The 12,122-nt window shown below is 42.8% G+C and overlaps 1 protein-coding gene across 1 annotated transcript in view; it reads right to left on the bottom strand.

The window, feature by feature from the left end:
* The window catches only part of LOC126088452 (cilia- and flagella-associated protein 53-like), a 212,027-nt gene extending 200,287 nt beyond the window's left edge, over positions 1 to 11,740 (bottom strand). Inside the window, exon 1 of the mRNA XM_049906594.1 lies at positions 11,417 to 11,740. Coding sequence (XP_049762551.1) covers positions 11,417 to 11,740 — 324 coding nt within the window. The remainder of the gene's footprint in view (positions 1 to 11,416) is intronic.
* Between the last annotated feature and the right edge of the window lie 382 nt (positions 11,741 to 12,122).

Raw genomic sequence — 12,122 nt, 5'->3', positions numbered from 1 at the left:
ACGTTCCAGGCCATGTTCGTTTTGGGCTTATGACAAATTCTCTAAACACTTCCTTGGTGACAAGTGAGGAAGGGCTTCCATATAGCAGGGACAGCTATTGTTATACTGAGCCCAGCTAGCTCTGTTTCGCAGCGACTGCCGGCCCTGCTTTGGTTCACAATGCATGACATTCTTGCCTGCCTGCAGCTGGTTCTGCTGCAACTCACTTCCGCTCTGTCATATTTTTTGATTAAATGTAGCTGATATGCTATATTGCCCTCCTTTTTATCAAGATCCACTCCCTCGGGTCGACCGAACTAGATATCCATTACACTAAAGTTCCTGGAAACTGGCACTTCTGGTCCTGTTTCACCCCTTAAAAATTATATTAACAATTATATTCCTTAATCCTATCACTTAAACATACTGATTTCTACAGGACCCCTTGCCCTGGTCCTTAACTCAAACACCTTGGAACTTATTTCATTACTAGGCTTACTGTACAATAATTTCTAACTATCTGTTCCAGACTTACAAGGTAAAAGAATCAATTATCCTTAACATTACCGCTTGTGCATTCATCTCCCTTCTGCCGTTCCTGTGCTAGGGGTATTCAATCCGCTGGAATCCGAACGACAGCTGTGTCTGAACTCAGTCTCGTGCCTCATCTTCTATGTGTCAAAACAAGGACTATGCTCATCAGAACAAGTGTCTCTGCGGTTGATACTATGACAATTGTCAATGTTTCTCTCTGGTATTGATTTCCCCAAGATGAATTTACGTGCTGCAATAAATATTCAAGCTAGACTCGTCCCTCCATGCTGGGTCAGAAGCGTGTTTATAGACTGCATTGATTCCACCCCTAGAGTTTGATTTATGTTGGTTAGATCTGCGGTAGGTGGTAAATTCTTGCATGGGCTTCTCTGGCCAATACAAACGACGCTGCCAAATATTTATGTGAGTTATATCTGAAATCGTGGCGGGCAGATGGAAAGCAGGCCCCATTATGTCGCACGCAGTTCTATTTAGTAACAAACCACTCCCGTTTAATTTTAGACTCTTTGCTGACGTAAGCTTCCCCTGCTAGAAACAACTAGCCATTATTGCCATCTTGTCAAAGGCAATGTACAAACAATGTGCCTCCACCCGTTGAAAGTACAATTCCTGCTCGATCACTTCTTTATTGCATTCTATTACCTCCTTTTGTCCCATTATCAGTTTCACTGCATAAGAATACTGTGTCTCTCTTATTACCATATTCGGACCGACTGTGATATTCCTTCGGCAGCATTTTTATAACTTTGCTTCCTCCACTTGTACACATCTCCCTCTCTCTTGCAATTAATAATAGCTGCTGCGTTTTTACTCTTGCAGATCCCTTCAATATAAATTAATTGACAGCATATGCATGAACTACGTAGCACTCATAATGAGCTTGTTTCCTTGCTACTGGAATAGAAACGTAAATGTAAACTTTCGCTCTAACAGTTCTCACCAATGCTATGGCTACCTTCAATTAAAAAGGTAGCTTTTTGTGCTCGGGTGCTGAAACCAAACCCAACTTCGCCGGTAGTTCCTTCTATAGTTTCTTTAGACCCTCTAAATACTACTCCGGCGACGAGTTCACCCCTAGCTGGCTTCCTACAGTCTGCTGCATAGCTTCCTGTAGTTCTGTTACCTTACCTTGTGCTTCCCAAAAACTATCTTTTACGGACGGCTACCATTTTGTCATTACTACTTCCCTATCTGAGACTTCTAATTCGGTTTGTAGTTCCCTGATAGACTGATTAACTGCCCCTTCTGCAGCTCTGCCATACTGCATTAGTTCTCCAGTTACTTGTCGCTGTAGTCGTGTGTCATTCAGCACATCCTTCCCTGAACTTGCAACCTGCATAGTGAGCCAATTAGTCACGGCTTTGTTTCCTTTTGCCCACTGCTTAACCTCTTCTACGATGTCGTTCGCCCTTCGAATGTCTTCCTCATCAGCAGTCTCAAATATTTTTGTCGTTAACCGACCTCCAGCGTCGATCTAAGCCCTCTTTCTTCGAGTATGTGGAATAACCCCCAGTACTTAGGTCAGCTCACTCTTAACTTCTCGTACGCTCCATGTACTCTCTGGCAGACCCCAGCACTTCCTTTGAGTACCTCGTGTCTTTCCGTTCCCTGACGGAATCTTTCGAATTCTTCTTCCAATCTTCTCACACCCTTAGGCATCTCCCATGCGTTGAATACCACGTGTATCACCCAGTGATGACTGGTGATCATTAAGTTTTCCTGCTTGGCGAACAGTACTCCCTCTTCAAGATGCTGGTTCAGTAACGATCGATTCCACCCCTATTCTATACATCTCACCTTCGGGCAGGAAAGCTTATTACTTTCCTCCACCTTAAATTCATTGCTGCTCCGCAGTTGCATATACTAATTACAGTAAAACTATACCTAACAGAAAAATATATTAAATGACTATCCCCTAGGCCTTAATCCGTACGGATTCCTCGTTACCCTTTCATTCACAACCTCCTGTATATCTTCAGATACCTTTCTCCTCTCTCCATTTCTGGTCCGCATCTCCTATCCCTGGAACAACTTCTGGACTCCCTTGAAAATGTTTCAGTAGTCCTACAAGCAAAATTGTCGTTCTCGTCGGCAACTGAATCTAGACATTATTGGCAACGCAGTCTCTCCCATGTAGTATGGCCCCTGACACTTTCTAAAAAACTTCTTTGTCTTTCCCTCCGGCGTATACGAAATTGATAGAATCGCCCACTTAATGACCTCATATTGTGGCATTCTTGCCGTATGGACCACTGCTTCTTCTTGTTTCTCCATTGATCGGCTATTTGCCGTCCGTGCTCTATTCCAAATTTCCCTAATCACTCTGGCAGATTCCTTAACAGACTCTCCAGTCTTCCCTTCGTTCGGTTTCAACATGCGGAACTGCGGTGGCATTTTACGACCATATATTACGTCATGTGGCGATAATCCTATATTCATATGCTGTTCTGAGTTGTGGTCGGAGGCGACATACTTCAAATAGACATCCCAATAGGTGTGATGCGAGTCAACGTACATTCCAAGCTTACCAATTATCCTATAAACTCTTTCAGTTCTTCCATTGGGTTGTGGATGGAGAGGACTCGTCCTCAATTTCTTCACGTTCGGTAGCAAAATTCCACATTTTAGATCTGATATGAAGTTTGTTCCCTGATCCGTTACTATTGTTTCAGACATTCCGAACTTCAGTGCTTGTGCCACACTTTCTGTCAGCTCGTTTGGTATCGCGAATATTTCTACGTATCTTGAAAAATGATCTATGATTGTGGGTACGTACTTACTCCTTGCAGGGTGCTAATGCCTCTGGAAACCTCTGTAATGGTACTTTTGTTGGACACAAATCCGCTCTGTATGTGCACTGTATGCAGTTCCGCACATACTGGCTTACATCCGTCTGCCTATTTCTCCACCAATACCTTTCTGCTCCTCTTGTATTTGTTGATCTGCAATCTCCATGACCCGCTAATATGTTATCATGAGCTACTTGTAGCACTCTATCTTTTAGATTTGCTGGTACCACTACCCAGAGTCCCTACATGGTTTCTCTGCAGAGCAACCAACGCTGTTCACAAAACTGTGACTGCTTAAAATACTGCTTACATTCGTCATCCGCTCTCTGGCAGTTTGCCTTTTCTGATGCTCATTACCTCCAACATGTAATACTGCTACTTTTCTACTTAAGCCATCCTCGTTCACGTGCTTCTTCCCAGGTTGATGTGTGACTTCGAAATCAGATTCGGTTAGTCTTACTGCCAATCACATCAAACTACTAGGAGTATCCTTTAACGTTAACCACAACAACCGTTTTAATGCCATATGATCTGTTATTATTCTAAAATTTTTACAGTACAGATAACATTTGGAATGTGTGATTCTATAAATAAGGCTTAGCATCTTTTCCTCCATTGTGGAGTAACTTTTTTCAGCAAAATTAAGTTGTCTTGATGTGTAAGTTTCCCCTTGTTCTACCTCTTGTGACGACACACAGGTAAGTGCACAGTTTGATGCATCACATGATAAAACTAATTCTCTATAAAAATCCGGAAATACCAATATCGGTCTCAATGTTAAAGATTCTATCCTCAAAAGCATGCTGGCACTCTTCTGACCATACAGATTTGGTACCCTTTTTTAACAATTGTTTCAATGGTCCGGCAATATCCGCAAATTCTTTTGCAAGCCAATTGTAATAGTTAGCGAGTCCTAAGATATATTGCAACACTTTTACAGATTCAGGTACAGAAAATGAATGCACAGCTCTAATTAATCTTGAGTCTATCTCAGCCCCATCTTTACTTATTACATGACCTAGGTATGGTACCATTTCCTGTACTCACTTTCTGTACTCATTGATAACTTCGCTGCTTCCAAACTTGGGAATACTTCCTTTAATCGCTGCATATCCTGTTCCATTTCACCTCCATGAACGATTATGTCGTTGACATAAGAGTTGCCGTAGTTCTAATCATCTGAGTTCTCAGTCCTACAGTCTCTGAAACTTTCCAGGTCCACTTTTTATTCCAAATGACATTCTTCTGAATTGGTAATTTTTCAGGGTGCCGAACACGCTGTTTTGTGTCGGTTCTGCGTTGCAACATCTGTCTGGTGATAGTCACTCTTCGAGTCCATTGTTGAAAAATATTCTCTTTGCCTCAAATGTTCCAAGGTTTCTGTGACGTTTGGCAAAGGGTAGGCGTCCGTTATGGATTTCACATCTAGATGTCTATAATCACAACGAAACTTATATTTTCGTGTTCCATCCATTGACTTTTTTTGTGGCGCAATGACTATTCCTGCTTCCCACGCACTATTTACCCCCTTTCTGTTATTCCATCTTCCCGCTGTTTATCGACAAATTCCTCCAATATTGGCTGTCAGTACGAAGGTGCTCTGTATGGTTTGTGGTAGACTGGTGAGTCATTTCCTGTTGGTTTATGTTGCTGTGCAATACGCGTAGTTGCTAATGGCTCGTTTGGAAAAAATCAATCCTTAAATTTAAAAAGTAATTTTTTCGTCTGTTCACTATTACTTCCCCCTAGGAGCTTCATTTTTCCTCTTCATGCAGCATCAGTGGCGTTTCGCGATTGTGGGTAGCTGACAGCCCTCGTGTTCCATTCTTCTTCTTCCATGATACGCATATTAGCGATTAACAACGTCTTTGATAAACCTATGTCCTGTACGCTATAACCGTCTATAAAACAGGTACCTTCTTTTCATCCTTAGTTTCTTGTACGCTTACAATACCACCCCCTTTAACTTAGCAACCTGTAGCGTGGTGAGTCCCCTCGCTTAGGTTTCAGCAGATCACTACGGGCGACCGAATGTGCGTCCCTGTGTCCAACAATATCCTACTATTCCTCTTGCCGCACAATCCACCCTGAATACGATTTCGTAGCATCTAGTCTTACTGCGAATGACCTTAGGTGGACCTGCACTTCCTGATGGCGTTTAACACCTTATTATTCCCCAGTCCTCTTCTTCTAAAACTATTAATTCCTCACATTTTATCCACATCACCCTGGGACTGACGGCAATGCCTCCTTACATGCCCCCTTCGTCCACATCTGAAACATTTTATATCAGTTGCAAACACTGCCCGTTTACCCTGCATGCAAGCTACAAATCCATCTCCTGGCACTCTATAGCGACCAGCACTACTGTCGGCATATCCGTCAGATTCCTGTCTGTACACATCTTGACATTTCTGTATTAAACTCGCCTAAAAAGAGCATCAAGCACCCTCTGGTCAGCTTCTTGCAAAATAATTTCATTAACTGGAGCATCCTGTCCTCATTCACAGGTACATCCATCAATTTTCCTTATCCTATCTAGAAAACTGTTCCAAAGTATCTGTATTTCACTTAGTTACTACACCGAATTGTTCCCTACGGTATCTACACTACTTCGTTTCTTGTATCTCTGAATCAACCCTCCATTAAATTCTTCGAATGTTGTGGCTCTCTTATTAGCTTCTGTATACACTACGTAACTTTTTAGCTTCCCCTGTTAGTCTCAGTTTTGCAAAACACAATAATTCCTTAGTAAACCAAAATTCCATTTGAGCCAGATTTCCAAGGTGTCCTGCAAAGGCCTACACATTCTCGGTTGCCGTAACAGAAAAAGGAGCAATTAAACTTGCAACTGACAAATCAACACCCCGTTGTGATGATCACGATTCCACCAACCCACACAGTTCTGTATTATCCATTGTTAATTGTGCTACCTTTTCGAATTATTCGCGTACTGGTTCTGGCTGTGACAGACCTTGCATCTCTGGTTCTGTTGTTCTTGACAACACTCATTTTGAGTGGCCATGCAGTCAGACAAGAAGTCTGTCGTTGATGGTAAATGAGAAGGCAGATTCAAAAATCACGTCTTTACATTATTTTATAAAGTCGTGAACTGTTAAAATTATGAACATATAAGACTAAAATAGAACAGTGCAAACACAGGAAGTTCATGCCAATTTTCTGTACTATTCTGAACCACACGAGGTCTTAATATAATAACCGTTTCTCTGCTGTGGGCGTGTTTACACGTCCTGCTACGCAGTTCCCCAGGTGATGGGGACGTGTATAAATGTGCCTCTTCCATTTTCCTGCGGTACTATGGACTTCTGGATGCGCCCTGAGACGCCAATCTCTCATTCCTGTAGACGAGTTGTTTCCATACCTCGGTGAATAAATAAGTTTCGAGTATTTATCGCACAATATATGTGCCTCATTGAGTCATACAGTTCGCAGGAAACCTAGTTTCGCTAACTTGAATTGCTTATGAGATGTGACGATTGTTATGACAACGCGATTCACGATGCGCAAGAACGTGAATTTCTGCGTTGTACGAAAGCCCAATAACCCGAGAATGAAATGAGACATTCTTCTGAGCTCAATTGTAAATCAAAGATCGATATCCGATCCGAAATAACAGATATCACATATATACAGGGTGATTCAAAAAGAATACCACAACTTTAAAAATGTGTATTTAATGAAAGAAACATAATATAACCTTCTATTATACATCATTACAAAGAGTATTTAAAAAGGTTTTTTTTTTCACTCAAAAACAATTTCAGAGATGTTCAATATGGCCCCCTCCAGACACTCGAGCAATATCAACCCGATACTCCAACTCGTTCCACACTCTCTGTAGCATATCAGGCGTAACAGTTTGGATAGCTGCTGTTATTTCTCGTTTCAAATCATCAATGGTGGCTGGGACAGGTGGCCGAAACACCATATCCTTAACATACCCCCATAAGAAAAAATCGCAGGGGGTAAGATCAGGGCTTCTTGGAGGCCAGTGATGAAGTGCCTTGTCATGGGCTGCCTGGCGGCCGATCCATCGCCTCGGGTAGTTGACGTTCAGGTAGTTACGGACAGATAAGTGCCAATGTGGTGGCGCTCCATCCTGCTGAAATATGAATTGTTGTACTTCTTGTTCGAGCTGAGGGAACAGCCAATTCTCTAACATCTCCAGATACTATAGTCCAGTTACAGTAGCACCTTCGAAAAAAAAGGGACCAAAAACTTTATTGGCTGAAATGGCACAGAAAACGTTCATCTTCGAGTCACGCTCATACTGAGCTGTTTCCCGCGGATTCTCAGTGCACGCTGAACAACTGTCGTCGATTCACTTCTGCTGTATTCAATAACACAAAAAGCTTTCTGTTGAGCGGTCACCATCTTAGCATCAACTGACGCTGACGCCTAGTCAACAGCGCCTCAAGCGAACAAATGTACAACTAAATGAAACTTTATAGCTCCCTTAATTCGCCGACAGATAGTGCTTAGCTTTGCCTTTTGTCGTTGCAGAGTTCTAAATTCCTAAAGTTGTGGTATTCTTTTTTAATCACCCTGTACAATTATCTCTTCAGTGTGGATGCACAAGGACTAACACTTACGGGAATCGGCAAAATGCCGCAAACAATGATGATATTGGGCAAGGGATACTACATTTGTAGTGTGTGGATAAGTTGAGAATTTGGATCTGAAGGGAGGCGTGCTAGGGTAGTCCGTGCAATTGCGATGATCACTGTGTCCGGATGGCGTACTGGTTAGCGCATCTGCCTAGTAAGTGGGAGACCCTACTTTGAATCCCGGTCCTGCACATAATTTCAACTTTCTCCATTGATTTAAATCAATATCCACTTGCAGCCAACGTCTGTAATTCCTTTGTGACTTAATATAAATTTTACTTCGTGACGAGTCCGCGAACGAGTGCGCGAGGGCTGAGAGAAGTAGGGGTCGGCTATAGAAAAGAACAGTCACTGAGATAGTGGGCAGTCGGTTGCTGAAGACGGACATTTTTCGTGGCCAAGCTTACAGATTAATTACGCGACGGAAAAAGAGTGTCGCTAGCTGTCTCCTTAACCTGTGTTTTTCCGTCACTAATATCTTCCACTCTGTCAAAGTAGATGTTACATTAATGGGTTTGAGCAATTACGACCAATCTAATGAAGTCTGATTGCCATAATTGTTTTGACCTAACAAAAAAGAGGCGCAGTTTTCTGACAACTGATGCATGATGCATTATAGCTCACGAAATAAAATATACCAACCACTACACGGGCGTTACAGATACTTGTGTAAATTTCAGGCATATGACGTGAATGGTTTATTTACAACCGCATCTCAGGATTTAGAGGATCACATCAATAATATTTCAACACGACCGTCCAGATTTCAAGCTAAATAGTAAAAAATCTGAGACGGAAGAATTTTATTTTTTTATTTATTCATTTACTGACTGACCGGACTGTGGCACTCACTTACATCAAACCAGGAACATATCAACAACTATTCCAATACATTCTCAAAGATTATGCATACTTAGAAGTTCAGTTAAGTACTTTTGAGATACTGTTATAATTATTATTATAATTGTGGTGTCACCGCCAGACACCACACTTGCTAGGTGGTAGCCTTTAAATCGGCCGCGCTCCGTTAGTATACATCGGACCCGCGTGTCGCCACTATCAGTGATTGCAGACCGAGCGCCGCCACACGGCAGGTCTAGAGAGACTCCCTAGCACTCGTCCCAGTTGTACAGCCGACTTTGCTAGCGATGGTTCACTGACTAAATACGCTCTCATTTGCAGAGACGACAGTATAGCATAGCCTTCAGCTACGTCGTTTGCTACGACCTATCAAGGCGCCATATTGAGTTACTATTGATATTGACATTGTGAATCATGTACCGTCAAGAGTGACGTTCATCATAAATGGATTAAAGTTAAGTATTAACTAGCTACGTCCGCTTTCTGAATTCTAATTCCTTGTCATGTTCCAGACCTCACGTCAGTATAGTCCTTCCCTCCTCACGCCAGTCTGCGTGACCTAAACGCGTGCATTTCGGCCTCCAATAGTAACACGGTGTTGGCTCTTCAGCCAACACAAAAATAATTATCAAGAACAGTAATAAAAGTGAATAATAGCAATAATAAATAACAACAATAATAGACTACCATAAGAAAAACGATAATATTAAGTAGTTTAGTATCTTCCATGCCATGTAATATTATCAGAAATACAAAGAATAATACCAGAGGAGATGTTTGAACTGGCAGCAACTTTTTAGAGCATTCTGTTGACTAGAGGAAGGGCAACGTGATTTGGGATGGTGGCTGGATGGGGTTTCAGTAGATTGAGTTGCAGGCAAGTAAAGTACATGGAAGATACAGTGACTGCGACTGAAAGTGGAAAGGACAGTAATTTCTCCGAGATTTTGTGAACGGTCAGTCCATATTTGCTTTCCTGATACAGTAAATGATTTTCATAGGATTACTGCGTTATGTAGTGGTATAGAGATGACATTACTTTGATCAGTGCTAGTATTTATGCTTGGATGCTCATAAAGAATCGTTGAAGTTGAATAAGAGGAAAAACAGTGAACTGTGCAGACGATACAGTAATGACAGGGTATGATGGTCTCCACACATACGTTTACGAAGCCATGGTATGTTCTTAGGCGGCAGTGATATGATCGAAACATGGACTGTCACAGGTACAGTATATGAAATAGAAGCATACATCGCCAGTTTCATTCTGCGCGAGTTCTCATATCAAAGCCATAGCAGAATATCATTACCATCATCAGTTACTTAGAATACTAGAGCCTACGAGTTCCTTTCTAAGCTCGAGAATAAATACCTTTTAATGTTTGCATATTGCATTGGGAGGCTATGACACCTCGGTACAGAGTGAAACTGTAAGTTGTTTCGAATGTAAGTGACGCTCAAAAATTTTCACGGCCTCTTGGCAAAGGAAGAAATAATTATTTCTGTGTTACTTACGACTAGAGATGGAAGAGGTCCTTTGAACTGAGGGATAAGAAGGCAATTTTGAGCAAATAAAAGTGCCTGAATTTGCGGTGGCTTCTGTTTGAAAGCTGAGTTCTGTGACGCCTGTGAGAAGGCCAGTAAATCAGCATTCGTACATTGGATGGTTGTGCGGGTTATACGTTGGGTGGCTGTGCACAGGTATTCTGGACTTGCAGTTTCGTACAGCTAAATGTCATCAGCGTATAGGTAACACATGCAATGAGAGAGAACAGTTGACGCCGGCCGAGGTGGCCGAAAGGTTCTAGGCGCTTCAGTCCGGAACCGCGCGACTGCTACGGTCGCACGTTCGAATCCTACCTCGGGCATGGATGTGTGTGATGTCCTTAGGTTAGTTAGGTTTAAGTAGTTCTAAGTTCTAGGGGACTGATGACCTCAGATGCTAAGCCCCATAGTGCTCAGAGCCATTTGAACCATTTAGAACAGTTGACATATCGTTAATGTATAATGAACGACAGTAATGAACCCAGTACTGATTCTAATAAGATCCCTGATACAACATACCTCCACTGTGATTTTCTTCTTTCGATTATTAGTATTAGACGCTGTTGGAGAGATGTAATATATGAGCGAAACCACTGCACGGTCCTTTAAAAACAGCACTGGCTTTCGAGTTTCGCAAATAGAATGTCAAATTTGATAGTGTCGGAATCTTTTCTGAATTCCAAACAGCACGGAATTTGCGCGTCTTGTTTGTCCATATCTAGTTTCAGTTCGCCTGTCGCTTTTATAAGAGCAGTCGTCCTGCTGCAGATGTTATTTAATTTTACCGATATTTTGCCTCTTAAGGCTCGTTGATGTAAAGCAAATGCAGATAAATGTCAAAAGGAGGATAAATATCCCTCATTTCAGTGTCGTGTAGCTGACGTTCTCATCAAAGTTACCCTTCCGCTAATTATACACTAATTATTGTACTGGCCTTATTGTGTACTCCGAGACATTTCTGTGGAAAGCACAAACAAATCTTTTTTTCCTCTTACCGTCAGAGGAAAATTTGACCTTTTCGCAACTGGCGCGAGCGCAGCCCCCTCCGTGTTTCATTACGTGAGCGCAGCCCTGCGCGCCGCGGTGTCTGTACGGGGCCCGGCCGCGCGCGCCGCCGCCGGTAATTGACTTTCTGTGTGTGGCGCCGCCGCGAACCCCGGGGCGGGCCGGCCTACTAATTGCCGAGTGTGAAGGACGTGGCGCTACTCGGCGCATCTTAATGGGCGGCGCGCCGATCAATACGGCCCGCTTCCTGGCGGCGCTCAGCCGGCGTAATAGGCCGAAGATAACCAGCCGCGGGCTGCGGGCGACAATCACCGCTAATGCAAACGAGACAGGCCGCTCCCCCTGCGAAATACGCTCCGCGGCTGACACGATGCCCATCGCTATATGCTAATTACGAAGCGTGCGGCGGGCTGATAGGCCTGTCCGGTACCACCTGTACGGCCAACAACGACAGGCTGCTGGCGGGTCAGCACGCTCCCTTTCAATACGGAGTTGACGTAATGTAATGGAGTCTGCTGTGACTTACTTCAATGACATACCCTTACTGGCACACCTCGGTACTTCCATAATCAATTTACACTCTTATTTGCCAATGCTATTGCGTGACTTCCTTCTTAGTGGAATTTCATTAACCTTAGTAAGTGTAGCATCTACATCTATGTTTCTACTTTTGATGCCACGCTCTGCAGAATGGAAAACTTTTATCACTACATAAAAATCAGGGTAGATATTTAGTGACCTGAAAAATTCGCGTTTTGCG

The sequence above is a fragment of the Schistocerca cancellata genome, chromosome 6 (genome assembly GCF_023864275.1).
Source record: "Schistocerca cancellata isolate TAMUIC-IGC-003103 chromosome 6, iqSchCanc2.1, whole genome shotgun sequence".
Taxonomy (NCBI): domain Eukaryota; kingdom Metazoa; phylum Arthropoda; class Insecta; order Orthoptera; family Acrididae; genus Schistocerca; species Schistocerca cancellata.
This window is presented reverse-complemented; position numbering and strand designations above follow the sequence as displayed.